The 16,359-nt window shown below is 35.9% G+C and overlaps 1 protein-coding gene across 1 annotated transcript in view; it reads right to left on the reverse strand.

Annotated features, from left to right (window-relative positions):
* dvl3a (dishevelled segment polarity protein 3a) overlaps window positions 1-16,359 on the reverse strand; it is a 41,476-nt gene that overhangs the window by 9,447 nt on the left and 15,670 nt on the right. The window contains 7 exon segments of the mRNA NM_131757.2: window positions 2,705-2,854; window positions 6,646-6,713; window positions 6,816-6,892; window positions 6,978-7,117; window positions 7,791-7,860; window positions 7,947-8,043; window positions 12,323-12,464. Of these exon segments, the coding sequence (NP_571832.2) occupies window positions 2,705-2,854; window positions 6,646-6,713; window positions 6,816-6,892; window positions 6,978-7,117; window positions 7,791-7,860; window positions 7,947-8,043; window positions 12,323-12,464 (744 nt within the window).

A 16,359-nucleotide genomic window follows, 5' to 3' on the forward strand; every position in this document is an offset into this window, starting at 1 on the left:
CAGCAGCTATTCACTAAAGCTCTTCATTTAAAGTGTCATTTATAAATTTAACCACGTCATATAAAAACATAAACAGTTGTTTGAGGATATAGAACACATTTTGTGTTTGGACTTTCCCCATATGCGTTTAAAGCAGCGAGCGCTGCGCAGGACTGAGTGACAGAACAAAAGGTATAGGAGATTCTGCTTTCACTCACCCAAAAAATGCTCTGTTTGCGCGATTTGATTCATATCATCGTATCCAAATACTTTATAAATAATATTTCAAACCTTCTCCGGTGTTAATTGTTTTTATAAAATATCGAAAATCTTTTTTTTTTCAGACAGGTCTTTGTAAAATAAAAGTTATAGGCTATGTGGCTTTAAAACGGTTTGATTTATGTATTGTATATAGGCTACCTACATATAGCTAGCTTTTGTTTATTTTATATTGGTTTATTTATTTATTTAATGCGATTTTATATATATCCGATATTTGTAATTCTTTAAATTATATTTCATTATAGCTTAGGCTATTTTATCAAGATATGACACTATATTGTTTAAAGTCTACTAAAGTGGGCACGTATTTTGTTAAGTTTTATGTCCTTCTGTTGTATTTATATTGTGTATTATCTCCAAAATAAATAAAGAAAAAAGCCGCTCGCGGCATAACAGAGCTGTGAAGGAGCGCTTTTGCCCGGTCTCATACACACATACAGGCATTAAACGCGCAAAAACAAACGTTTTAAACTTGACAAAAACTCTCGAAAACCTTTACTGTCTGCTTTGTTTTAATATGGTGTAAAGATTATTATGCGTTATTGAAACAAAGGAGGACGCAGCAAAGAACGTCACTATAAATTAAAACTACTTTATTATTTTATCAGCCTTACATTTAAAAGGGAAACATAAGTGCGATCATAAGCAAAAAGACCCCAGACTATAATGCTAGATGTTTTCTTTCCCTTATTAGTTTATTTGTTTGGCGCATGTACTCATGTGCGATCAGAAAACTGCCCGCCTCTCCTTTCACTCCGCCCCGAAGCCCCAGCTGGCCCCCCTTGGCCCAAGGTATTCGGCGGGCCGAAAAAGGCCGGCCGCTGGCCCCAATAAAAGCCCCGCTTTGGCCCGATTAGGCCCCGGAAGTGACAGTGGAAACGCCACTGGCCTTGGCTCGCCCTGGCTTGCTCGCTTTAGGCGCGATAGTGGAAACGCGGCTATTGACCTCTGAAAAGACTTAAAAGTTGGAGCTGTTCTTAAGGAGAGTGGAAAATCCTTCCAGAGTGTTGGAGCTGCTCACCACAATCACCACATGGGCAAACCTTTGTACCACAATACGCAGTTACATCCACAAATGGCAGTTAAAACTGTACTGTGCCAAAAGGAAGCCCTATGTTAACAGAGTCCAGAAGTGATGTTTCTTTGGGCTTAGAGGCATCTGGGATGGACCATCACGCAGTGTAAATGTGTACTGTGGTCTGATAAATCAGTATTTTGGGTATTTTTAGAGAAGTGGATGCCGTGTGCTTTGGATCAAAGAAAAGGATCATCCAGACTGTTACCAGCAAGTCCAAAAGCCAGGGAGTGTCATGGAATGGGGTTGTGTCAGTGCCCTTGGCAAAGTAACTTGCATTTCTGCGATGGCACCATTAATGTCGAAAAGTACAGAGATTTTAGAGCACAACATGCTGCCTTTTTTTTTTTTTACAAAGGACGCCTAAGCAAATTTCAACAAGAGGAAACCCCCTTCTGCACACATTACAAACTCCTGGTTGCAGAGGAAGAGGATACTTGACTGGCCTTTCTGCGGTCCTGACCCGTCTCCAACAGAGAATGTGTGGTGCATTTTGAAGCACAAAATGCGACATGAAGACTATGTACTGTTGCCCACCTTAAGGCTTGTTTGGAGGGAAAAAGTTACACCTGAAACACTTCCTCACTTCTTTTCTATTTGTGTTTTCATACTGTCCCAAGTTTTTGGGATTTGGTGTTGTATAATATTAAATTCCCTGATTGTTCCCTGAGAACTGAGCAGACAAAAAGAAAAATCTATCTTTCAATCATATGTTGTCAGGTCACATCTGTTTTAAGAACTCCGAAGCAAAGCTGGCCTGAAGGTTCAATTGAATTGCCTTATTTAATTCAAGAGGCACATTAAGTCTTATTGATTAGATTAAACATTAATACAACTGATTATTGCATTAAATGAATATTTTACATCAATCTAATATTTTAAATACATGAAAAAATATTGGTAACAGAGGCCCAAAAACAACAACAAAAGCTCGCAACCTAATTAGCAATATTTCAATTTGGTCAACGACAATTTATGCCATCTAATATCGGCTACACACGCAACAAATTACAAGTTTGATAAATGGAAAGTAAAATGTAAAATTACTTAAATATATATATATATATATATATATATATATATATATATATATATATATATATATATATATATATATATATATATATAATTAATAAATAAAAATCACTGACATTCCATGACCTAGACAAAAGAAATACCCATATATAAGCACACATATACATACATATATATTTAAATACAAGTAAATTTATATTTTGTTATTCACTAGGTGGAATGATTAGACCACTCGCACAAAAAACAGAACACGTCTTTGCTCAGCACACATGATTTTAGACAAGAATGACGTCACATGTTATTGAACTATTGTGAAGAGAGCAGAAGTCTTACTCTCGGTCTCGGGGATGGAGCTGGAAATGGAGGAGCTGGTGGAGGTGACTGTGCTCATGGATGGACTCATGCCGTAGGGAGGATAGACACCCGTCATGGCTGCTGTATGGGACACCCAGGCTGCAGGGTCAATGGGCCGGATGGGTTCACCTTGGAGAGAAGGAAACCAGAACTTAAAGCTGAGCAAAACAGGCGAGTTTACCCAATTTTTACAAAATTACTTTTTATATACTTATTATATATATATATATATATATATATATATATATATATATATATATATATATATATATATATATATATATATATATATACACACACACACACACACACACAACAGTTCTGTCTGGTTCTTGAATCTGATTGGCTGATAGCCGTGATATATTTAAGTAATATCAGAACCCGTACAGCCTCTTTACTCTGTGTATTACTCCACCCACATACAACCAGCAAAAAGCAGACACTACAGATCTAAAGTGTAAAAGATGCTCGCTCAGTTGTTTAACTGTCAGTTTATGAATTGAATCCAAGGAAGAAGTAGTTAGTTCCTCATACAAAAGGGTTTTTGAGACTTTCCATGTTTGATTTTGTTTTTATATACACAATTATGCGGTCAAACTGTTGTATAAACGCAATATCACACTTATAGCAGTGCGATATGGCTTTATATTGGCACTGGTGGGGGCACTATGGCACTCGGCCGCACGCCTCCCAGTGCCGATATACAGCCATATCGCACTGCTACTCGTGTGATATTGCTCATATTTATAGGGATTTTTTACAGTATTTCCATTTTTTCATCTGGATAAAGTCTTATTTGTTTTACTTTGGCTAGATTGAAAAAACTGTTTTTATTTTTTATTTAATATTATTAGCCTCTTAAGCAAGATTTTTTTGATTGTCTACAAAACCATCGTTATACAATAATTTGCCCAATTACCTTAACTTAACTAATTAACCTAGTTAAGTCTTAAAATGTAAGTTGAATACTAGTATCTTGAAAAATATCTAGTCAAATATCTAGTCAAAAGACAAAATAAATCAGTTATTAGAAAGGAGTAATTAAAACTATTATGTTTAGAAATGTGCTAAAAAAATCTGTTAAGCAGAAATTGGGGAAAAATTTACAGGGGGCTGATATTTCAAGACGGTTACTATTTCTGACTTCAACTGTATATTAAACAAAAATTTGTATTTGTAACATTTATTACTTTGGCATGAAAATACATTAAAATTGTTCACGTTTGTAATGATAATGGATTCATTTTTATTAGTTGTTATTACTTTAATGGTCATTGTTACATGACTTTGTAACATGGTCTTGGTTTGTTTAATATATACCACCATTTATTAAACATGGCAAGAGTCACATAATCCTATCATTCTAATATGCTGCACTACTCACATTTATTGCAATGTGGCAAAGTATCTTGGTAAACGCAACACCTTTTTTACAGGGTATGCCCAGGTTCTTCCAAATGAAATTCAGGCTTTTTAAGATCTTTTTAATACTATTTTAAATGAAATTCAATGCCAACTTCGTACCCACTTCGACAGAAGTATCAGGGAAAAATGTAAAATCTGTATAAATTTTGAACCCTAGAAAATAATTATATACAAATGACTACTTGAATTAAATAAAACATTTGATTTAAATTGTCAGGTTTAATTAATACATACGCAACAGCGTAACACACGTTTGATTTTTAATAAACAAATAAATTTGAACTTGGTGTTGAACACTACAGCCTTCGCAGCTCTATTGCCTTGGCTGCAATTTTTTCGCCCAGACTCTCAAGTTCTGTCAACTTCTGTTTGTGGCTTCTTCTCTACGCGTTTGCTGTAGAGTGGGTGTTGAGCCACAATAAGATAGGATGTTCCTTGGCTGTGGTGGCAATGCTTCTAATGTAGAAATTTTTCCATTGATAGCCAAAGCTGTTTCAGTAACCGAAGAGGTCTCCGCTGCACAGAACTGCACAATAGGTGGTTGGCTCTGGCGAGCAGTACTACACATGGTGTGTTTGGCAACCTTCATATGGGAGTCCAGGGCGTAACACCTATCGTCGCTAGCTTAAAAGAAATCCGGCAGCAACAGCAGTAGGCCTCGCGGTCATTTCCTGGCACATACTTGACACATACGTAATTCCTTGGCCACAGCGTTTAAAACCGACACTTTCCCATTTTAGCCGACAAACTAGGCTAGAGACAATCTTTTTCTGTACATCACTTGCCTAGTAACCATAGTAACGGGTGCGCACGCTTTCACAATTTCTCCTATGACGTTGAGCGCGAGATGCACTCAACATTACGCAGCATGAATTTTTAAATTAGCCAACATTAGTAACAGTTAATTTTGTTATGGTATAAGCTTAATCCTAGAAAAGGCAAAAATAAATAAATAAAATAAGACCTTTGTAACGAAATCCAAGACTTTGTATACCAAAGTCAAGGCTATCAAGGCGTTAATTTGAAATTATTAGTTTTAAGACTTTTTCAATGCTTTTAAGACCTCGCGGGTACTCTGTTTTTAAAACTCTTTGATTTGAAAGAGAAATCTTTTGAAATACATTATAAAACATATTTACAGTAACCAAAATAATAGTCTGACTCCAAACTTTTGCAACAGTAGTGAATTTTATGATGCTTTACAGGAATTTTGGAGGTCAATTTAATTCTTTTTAAGACTCTTTCCATACTATTTAAGACCTCATCTCTAGATTTATCCAGTTATGTCAACGTACAGTTACTATATATTTATTGTAAGATAGTCTTAGATGTGCCTAGTTTAATAAATAATAAGAGCAAATTAGCAATCACTCTTTCTGTTTATGTTAAGTGGACACATACATCAGTTGACTCTTTATTTTTCCCCAATGGAAGAAAATTAAATTAGTATGAAGCGAATAAGAACAGGTTGAGTAGCCTGGTGAAGGCGGCAGGCAAGATCATCAGTTTTAACCAAACTGGTTCAATGGTAATATACCATAATTATGTTTTAAAGAGAGTTCAGGGTATCCTATGCACCCCGGATCACCCATTGTACTGTGTTTCAGCAGCTGCCATCAGGTAGTTGTTTTAGAGTTCCAATTTGCAGAACAAACAGAACTAGAAATTATTTTATAATGGCAGCCATTAGGTCATTAAATGAGTTCAGGGGGGAGGGAGATGCGCCTACAAAATGATGTATGTTGTGTGGTAATATTTTGTTAATGTGTACATGGAACTTGGCCTGTGTAACAGCACCTTGCTGCAATTTTAGTTTCCCTAAACAGGATAATAAAGTTGAATCTGAGTCATATTATTGTCTGTAAAGTGACCTGTGATATAATACAGCAGTTAGTGAGTGCAAAAATGACAACAAAACTAGTGGAACTGCGTAAATAATCCACACAGAATCCCACTTCTTAACTGCGCAATCAATAAACTCGCTTAAAAAAATAACAAATCTAAAATCTCTTCAGACAAATATACAAAACGAAAACATGATACTTTGTATACCTTAGAAAACAGCATTCAAGAATTTTAAAATACATTTTAAGGGCCTTAATTGTCTCTAAATAGGATTATCAACCTTTAATACTGTGGTTACACTTAGTAAATGTTAGTTAGCATTTAGCATTAGCATATACTTACACAATTACACAATGAGAAGTACATTTATTACAGTATTTGTTTACATCAGTTAATGAAAATACAGCTGTTCATTGTAAACTCACAGAGCATTAACTAATGTTAACAAGCATGAATATAGATTTATCTAAAGCATTAGTAAATGTTAAACTATGATTATTAAATGCTGTACAAGTATTGTTCATAATTAGTTCATGTTAGTAAACACATTAACTAATTAAACCTTATTGTAAAGTATGACCAATACCTTTTAAAACCCTGCTTACTATCTGTTTACTGTATAAAAGAGTGTAAGAAAACTGAACACTCACTCCTCGGCAAAGCAAAGCAACTGTTAGGGTTTGGGTCCCAGCATTTGGCCACAGTAAGCGATACAGGTCTGGAAAAAAAATAGAGTGAGATACAAATGTTGCAGTAGTTAACACACTTTTGTAGATTTAACTAAACATAACATGACAGAGTGTTTTGTGATGCAACGCACCCAGGCTTGTGCACAATCTCCCTCAGCACTCGCACAGCATCATCGTTGCACATGTTCTCAAAGTTGATGTCGTTCACCTGGGAGAAAACACAAATCTGAACTGATACAACAGGCTTCTCTCCCACGGTCTTAACTTGAATGCGTAGTCGTTCCAGTCCTCACCTGCAGCAGCATGTCACCGGGCTCGATCCGCCCATCAGCCGCCACTGCTCCACCCTTCATTATGGAGCCGATGTAGATTCCTCCATCACCCCGCTCGTTACTCTGACCCACGATGCTGATGCCCAGAAAGTTATACTTCTCTGAATTAAGTAAAGATAGAAAGATTTCAGGCAACTAGCTGACTTTGTTAATGTGCTGTTTTCACATCCATAATATCACTCTTATTATATACAGTGGGGAAAATAAGTATTGAACATGTTATTATTATTTTTTTTCAAGATATGATATTTCTAAAGTGGCTGTTAAAAAAAAAAAAAAAATTTAAATCATAATGACAACAACAAACTCGGATGTCATTAGATGTCATTCAGATGTCATTCCCTCGCTATAAATGCTAGCACTGCCTGGGTTTTTTCTGCAGCCTCGCTGAGCACGCATCCTGAATGTTTACAAACATGGTAATTCGTCTATTAGATCAAGAGGGTGCTTCTACTAAATACAGAGCAAAAGTTCTTAATACTGAAGACCATGTGATATTTCAGTTCTTCTTTTTTTAATAAATTTGCAAAAATGTCAACAATTCTCTATTTTCTTTAATATGGGGTGCTGTGTGTGTATTAATGAAAAAAAAATGAACAAAATATTTTAGCAAATGGCTGCAATATAACAGAGTGAAGTATTTAAAGGGGTCTGAATACTTTCCGTACCCTTAATATTTTACAAATTACAAAGCAGATCATTTCAATCCAAAAAAGCTCAGGAATTTGCTGCATTCTGAACTCGACACACAACAAACGTATACTGCAGACTCACCCATATTTAAAGTGACAGTGATGATATTCAGGGACATAGTGGAGTCAGTGATGCTACTGAATGATGAAGACTAAAAAGAGATGCAGAAAAATCGGTTTAAAGGCAGTATATTTATATATATTGTTTGTGATTTAAGAGCTCTGTCGTGTCTCTCACCCTTTCCATTTGCTGGGCTCTGGTCTTGCGCCTCCGCCGCCGGGGTTTTTTTGTCATTAGTTTGGATGAGCCACTTTGCTCTGTAACACTGCTGAAACTGAATAAACACCATATGATTAGCTTCTCATTTAATAGAAGCCACAGAAAATACTAATTACCTTGAACAGAACTTAAAAACACTTAAATGGTTAGCTTACAAACACACAAATGTTTTACTCAATCTCATGATTTGCACTCATTGAAAAACAAATGAAGATATTGTTTGATTAAACTTTCATTTAATTTTAAACATGTTTTGTTCTGTCATTTTAGTATTAATGATGATATGCTAGTATTTCTATTAGTTTCATTGTTTTGGAGTTTCATGTCTTAATAGTTTATGCTCACAATATGAACATCAAGCATTTCTGATTTTCCTGAAAGTTTTACTGGAATGGGCTTTCAATGAAGGGACAGAAACCTCTGTGGTTTTATTAATAAAATCTTAAAGGAAACCAATCAATAGTCAGTTAATAAAAAAAGTGAGTGATATTTTATTTTTTTTATTAATATTTATTAAAGTGGTCCTGTTAATGCTCTTACAAGATGCAATGCAAGCCTCAAGTGTTCCCAGAATCAGTGTAAAAGCGAAAATAAGAATGAAAAATGTGTGTTGCCTATGTCTTTAAACACCAGAAACTCCCATCCTACATGACATGTGGATAGAGGACATTTTTTACTGTATCAGACTTGAAAAGCTAAGATGCTTACTCTCCGGCTAACTCAATTCCTTTTAGAAGACTTGGGATGCCTTCCTGGACTATATCAAAGCCCTGCCTATTACACCTAGTGCCGCAACCTGTAACCTTCCCCATTTTATTAGAAGATTTTTTTGCGAATTAATTTGTTTTGTATTATTATAAATTAATAAATTTGTTATTTTTTTTATCCCCTCTATATGCAGTTCTTCTCTGCCGTTATGTTCTTATGCATTGAATGTACTTAATTTAGTATTTATGCATTGATAATATACAGTATTTACTTGTTTTGCTAACAGAGTTAACGAACGATGGGTTAGGGCACAGGTGTCAAACTCAGTTCCAAAATGGCCGCAGCTCTGCACAGTTTGGTTTCAACCCTAATTAAACACACCTGATCAAACTAATTGAGTCCTTCAGGCTTGTTTGAAACCTACAGGTAAGTGTGTTGGAGCAGGGTTGGAACTAAACTGTGCAGGGCTTCGGCCCTCCAGGAATTGAGTTTGACACCCCTGGGTTAAGGGATGCCGGTGGACACACCAAATGAAGGAACGCTGACTGAAACGTTTGCAAATATTTGAAAAACGTGCCTTGAATAGTTTACTTGCAACATCACTTCACTACATCACACTTGCACTCTGATTTGTTGCTGAATAACCAATCAGAGCGCTTTCTTTATTCTACATGCTGAATCGGGTCAACAAGCTCTGACATTAACCCAATGAGAGGGAACGTATTACAAACACACCAAACCAACTAGCTGGACCAACACTGACCGACAAAGCCCAACGGTCAACTGTCACCTTATGCCTCGTTTCCACTGACTGGTACAGTACAGTATGGTTCGGGTCGGTTTGGGTCACCTTTATAAGGCTTGCGTTTCCACCACAAAGGGTACCCTTTTGGTGGGCGTGGTGTATGACGAAGTTTAAGTCGACGTCATGCTCGCTCGAATAAATGTCTACAGTAAAGCTGTACGGGTCGCTTACATATCATATGAGAAGCACTTCTCACAAAACAGATGCTTTATACAAATAAATACTTGTTTATAAATGTTTATTACTAACTTTTCTATGAACATGATTTGATTATAACTGCAGATCAATGACAGTGCGAAATAGGCTACTGTAACGTTTGTAATTATATAAAATAAATACATAAATGCAACATATGAACACATACACCCCCCTTACAGTCTCCGATATATTATTAATTACAGAAAACTACACACAGCAAACATTTAGTACTTATTTGAGTTCAAAAACATGCAATATAGCCCACAGTCAGCGCAAACCTCTCATCTGTGTTTGTAATCTTCACCATCACATGTAAGCTCTGTTAGAGAGTAATTTTGTCACGCCCAGTTCATAATAATCCAAAAGACAAATATAAACATGGCAGTTTGTTCATGATTTAGGTTGCTAAAACACTTTTGCTCTTGTGTTTTGACGGCTTCTCTTTTTTTTCCCCGCGTTTCACTCCCGCTTCACTTCGCGCTTGTCCTTTTTTTCTAATTGGATCAGATGACGGAGACATTTCAATCATCACACTCACGTTATTATCATCAGCTCAAGAATTTTGTTATATCAAATATAGAAGCAATCGCAAGCTCCCGGAAGAAAGCGAATACCGCACGCACTTTTAGATGGGCTCGTAAAACAACAACAGGACACGGCAGATTTCTCATCGAGACGACGACAAAGTTTGTTTGAGCCCGGGTCATCCATGGCTGGTTATTATATGCATATAGTATTTCATGTCATGTCTCGGCTTTGTATTTAAAAAAACATGGCGGTTCCTTTGTTTACGTTCTGTGTAGCTCCACGAGCTCGTGACGTATCTCTGTAACCAATCAGCGTTCAGCTGCACGTGTAGCTCCACCTTTTTGTACCCTTTCTCCCGTTTGGTACCCTTTCGAAAGGGTAAACAGTGACAAAGCAAAGACAAAGTGCTGGTCTTGCTGTTTTCAAAGGACGCAAATAACGGTGCGGCTGTTTGTCTGCAACGCAAAAGTTGAGAGACAGCAGCCATATCCATGCTGGCACATAAAACCTAAGGATGGTCCATATTGAATCTAGTTTAGTTATGCAACTATTTATAGTATAGTAAATATTTATATCTAATTTTTTTACTGACGATTTGCACCATGTTTATTTGGACTTTAAAGCATTATTTATTAATTTCTTATTTTTTATTTGTTCACTATAAGTGGTGTTGTTTATGGTAACTGAAAATATATTATTTGGAAAAAAGTCAAACTTGCTTAAGTGTTCTGTTATTTTGTAACAATCTTTATGTTTAGTTCATTCCCAGAACTTTTGGGCAAATACATTGTCAGTAAATAAATGCACTAGTTGTTTCCCCACTGAAAAACCTTAGAATAACATTGAAATAAATTGCTATAACTTGCTCAGGGAAAAGTGGATGTAGACAAAATTTACTTTGGAAGAATAAAACATCATAGCGTGTATTTCTAAAGAAAAAAAAAAAAAACTACATGAGGTTTTGTTTATAATAACTAGAAAATGCCACTTTTTTAAAAATTCTTAAAATTCTGGGATATTTTCTGTCTGTTCATATGTTTTTGGACCAAAAAAGTTTTAGACTGGACCTTTAAATGATACAGATAGAAGCTTCGGGTTCTCCTGTTTAAAAAAATATATGACACTTGAGGCTGACTGCTAAAATAACAATAAAACTACTTTTAAAAAAAATAATAATATAGGCGCATTAGGTGCCCACAAAATACCTCTAGGTCTTTAAGGGTTAAAGGAGTTCAAAAACAAAGCTAAACAGATCAGTTAGACTTTGCTATTTGTAATTGTTTATGTTTAAACAGCGACTTTAATCTCCCAAATGTAGGAAACCTGAAAGTGTAAAGAGCATAACATAAAAATACATTTATTACCACAAAATAGATTCTAACAAAACATGTATAAATCAGTTATTGAACCTAAAGCCTCATGCACACTGGAACGTTTATCGCTCCCCCCATGTTGACAGCATTTTCAACACCTATTTTGACATTCCTGTCCAAGCAAGTTTCACTGGCGATGAGCCGATTGAACATGCTAAATCAATACACTGGTACACAAGATGGCACTTCAGGCTTCCGACACTCCCTTGTTGCATAAAAGTCATCACCCTAATGCTTTTTCTTTGTGTTTTTATCATGTAACACTTTACACTTCTGTTTGTGGGAAAAAGTTACAAACCATTAAAGAAAATTAGGTGAAATGAATCCTGTTTGATCTGCAATTCCTGTGCTGATAGGACAAAAGCGACAATCTGATTGTCATCCAGTTTTTAACGTGTTGGGTCAAACCAAAAAGATGAGTTTGATTTGTTTTTCTGCATTTTGAGCATCAGTGTGCACACTCATATTAATACCCCTTTGTTTAGTAACCAGGCAATAAACATTGGCCATGATCGTCCCGGTGTGCACGAGTTTTAAACTCCATCAATAATTCTAATCTACAACTTTTTAAAACAATTTACCCAAGTGTCCACAAACTAGATTTATGATTGTCCAACATTTGCAAGTGTGAGGTCTGAAAAGCCATAGCCACCGGGGCTTTCTGTGATTGTAATCATATTGAGTGCATTGGTTTAAGATAGAACAAATGCTGTGAGTCTCACCGGCTGGTGGAGCCGTCATCCGAGTCAAAACAGCTGCTCGATTCCAGTTCACTGCTCATGAGGGAGGAACGGCTGTCACAGATGTCATAGCCTCCCAGATCCATGCCTCTGCCTCCCCGCGAGTAGCCATTCTGCTTTCCTCCTGCAGCGCCAAACATCGATTTCATTGATATCAATGGGATAGTTATTCACATTGTTAAATGACAAGGGTTGACAAACATTTTTGCTCACTAGGCACTGTGGCTTGTAATACTAGAATTTTCCCAAGCCACAATTTTGTTGTTGGGGAAATACAGTTTTACAGCAGTCAACATTTGAAGTGGATCAAAATCTTTCGCCAAAGTTGTCCTTAAACTATTCAATAACCGCCATTGCGGTCTTAGGACAATTTTGATCAATTTTTTTTGATGTACTTCAATCATCGACTACTGTATATACCCGGTGTATCTAGAAGTCATAATGAATACAATACAAGTGGTGCAGGCGTGTGTATCATCATTAACAACAGCAGTAAATACTGTAGTGCTGCAGAGTAGATAACTCATTACAGGGTGTTTGCAGGTTTCTAAGAGTTATATTTAAGGGTGCTTTCACACCTGCCTTATTTAGTACGATTGAATCGCACAAGAGTTCGTTTCCCCTTTTGGTACGGTTCGTTTGGGCAGGTGAGAATGCAGCAGTCGTACTCGAGTGCGCACCAAAAGCAGACCAAATAGCGAGACCTGCTTGAAGAGGTGGTCTCGGTAGCCTTTCAAACGAACCCTGGAGCGGTTCGTTTGCGGTGAGAATATGATCCGTACTAAAACAGGTCCAACCGCAAAAAGTCGATGCCGTAGGCCGATGCGCTGTGCATTATGGGATATGGAGGAAAATATTTGTTGACAGCGCTTTACCAACAGAGAGAGAGGGGGGGAAAACATTACCTGATGGATTGTTGGTAATATTTCCACAAGATGACCATGTTGCAGTTTAGCTAAATTAATTCACGGCTCCTCCTGAAGTGACGAGCGATGCATTAAACACTGTTTTCCAGCCGCGGCCGCGCTTTATTTTCGTAATGTATAGTTTGTCTAAAGCAGGGATACAATCAGCCAGCGCAGTCGTCCCTCCAGAGTAAAAGGTTTTGTTTACCTGCGGGAGTTCACTGGCATTTTCCCGCACGTGAATTCTGACCAATCAATAAGCAGTTTAGGAAATATGTTTAACAACATCTGGCCAATGAGAGATGTGGATTTTGTCAGATGACTGCATTTTGGTTCGTTTCAACTGGTTGGGACCAAAGCCAGCAGTGTGGTGTGAAAACGACCCAAAAACGGCAGAAGATGCAACAATGTATCATTTATTGCGCTTGGTCCGGACCAAATGAAGCGAACTACAGATGTGAAAGCACCCTAAGACTTTTTAAGACGGAATTAATTATAGTACCAAATTAAAAGTACAGAGAATTTGCAAAAAAAACAACTACTATGCAACACAATTAATGACCATCCTTAAAACTGTTAATTATACATATAAACTGTGAAAAACCTAATTGTAATAATAATAATTATAATAAAAATGTAACATCAGTTCCACCAAACTGCATTAACAACACTGATGCTGTGTTCACACCAGACGCGGCATGCACAAATAAATTAGGATATTCACATGCTAGAACATTGAGCTTACATTCGTACGTCAAATTCACTAAACAATAGACCTGGGATGTCAAACTCAATTCCTGGAGGACCGCAGCGCTGCACAGTTTAGTTTCAACCCTGCTACAACACTTACCTGTAGGTTTCAAACAAGCCTGAAGGACTGTTTATTTGGGGGTTGGAACAAAACTGTGCAGGGCTGCGGCCTTCCAGGAAAAAAGTTTGACATCCCAGCAAAAGATTAAATTATCAGTGCTTTTTGTGCTTTAGGAGGGCTGAAAAACTGCGTACGTTAAGCACCTCTTTCAAGAGACCACTAGATCCATTGAGATGTGCACCCAGCTCTGTGGGTTCATAAACTCCTCCAGAAACGATACTTGGATGTTGGAGGCTTTTAGCGGTGCTTCCAACTTAGGCAAGATGTCAATTCGCGTCTATTCAAACATAAATCACTCAAACTTGATGCTTAATCTGCGTCTGGGGTGAACGCACCATAACAAAACAGAATTTTCCAATGTCAAAAATGTATGCTTATTATTAAATTAAATACAACTATATTTTATATGTACAGCTCTTGTTTTATAGGTTATTATTTTCTGATTTAGTTTCTTGTTCTGGTAAAGCATTTGCTGACAACTTCGCTGCAACTGACTTTTTCTTTCTGTGAAATAAAAAAATAAATAAATGTTTAATATGACTTAAAGCAGGGGTTTCACTTCACTTTTTTCACTTTGGGGGCCTATATACATATATAGTTTTGCATATATTTAAATTTAAATAAAATTATAATTTTTTTATAAAATACTGATAATAGAAAACAATGGAAGGCACAACAAATGTAATATATATATATATATATATATATATATATATATATATATATATATATATATATATATATATATATATATATATATACACATACACACACATACATACATACATACATACATACATACATATATATATACACATATATATATATATATATATATACATATATACATATACATATATACATATACATATATACATATATACATATACATATATATATATATATATATATATATATATATATATATATATATATATATATATATATACACATACATACATACATACATATATATATATATATATATATATATACATACATATATATATATATATATATATATACATATATATATATGATAATATGATAATAGAAAATAATGGAAGGCACAACAGATGTAATTTGTACATACATATATATATATATATACACACACACACACACACACACACACACACACACACACACACACACACACACACACACACACACACACACACACACACACACACACATATATATATATATATATATATTTTTTTTTTTTTTGTTTTTGTTTTTGTTTTTAATTTATTTATTTTTTTTTTTTAAACATACACGGATTCAATGAAAACCACAGGTCAACAAGGAGATTGCTTCTGCTTTAAACTGGTCTGACTGAATATCTACAATTAAATATTTACTATTCAGAAATATACAGACAAATGTAAAGTACAGTGAAACACCCTAAATCTGTTGAAACGCATCGATCTGATGGCGGTTTTAGCTGGATATTTTTGGGAGGTTGCTGACAGAAACAGTGAGCAGCTCCGCCAGACTCATATGCAAGTTTATTTTACATTCTATAGCAGAAACACCACTGAGCCTCGGTAGATTCTCCTGTATATGCGTGTGTCTGTTATAAAACACTCACAAGACCTTAATTTGGACAACTATGCGGATATATTAAATAGGGACTTAAGGCAGTTTGTGAATGAAACGACTTGCGTGTACTAGTTGCAGACACAATCATGAGGCTGTTTTTGAGCCGAGTTTGAAGTAATCAATCAAAGAACAGAAGAAAGTGCATTACTTTGATCCTTTTAATATAGCATATTAATAATAAAATCCAAAAATGATGGTGTAATATTGAGAGTTTATTTTAAGCTCTCTCCCACAGGCTGAGAATCACTGACTAAAAGTACATTTTAAGGCATTTAACTGATCATATTAATAACATAGTGTCACTTTCACACTGTGGAAAAAGTTCAGCACCAATGACACGTTATTCACTTGTTAAGTCGTGACGTATGAAATACTGTTTCCGGGTCCAAGAAGCTACTCATAAGAATTGACAAAATATTTCTTTAGGTCTTTTTAGTCTCATCACACCTTAAAGCAAATTTTATAAAAACATCATGGTGTACTCAACTGTAGTCTAACCTACAACAGTTAGTGTGCATGGCTTTCTAACCCGCCATGCCTGAAATCAACCCGCATTATAAATGTTAGTGTCAAGCACTGGATATGACCGTTCTGCTGAAGAAAGTTGGTTTGTAGTGGAAAAACAAGAACAATGAGGT

Source organism: Danio rerio, chromosome 2, assembly GCF_052040795.2.
Source record: "Danio rerio strain M-AB ecotype USA chromosome 2, GRCz13ab, whole genome shotgun sequence".
In the NCBI taxonomy this organism is placed as follows: Eukaryota; Metazoa; Chordata; class Actinopteri; order Cypriniformes; family Danionidae; genus Danio; species Danio rerio.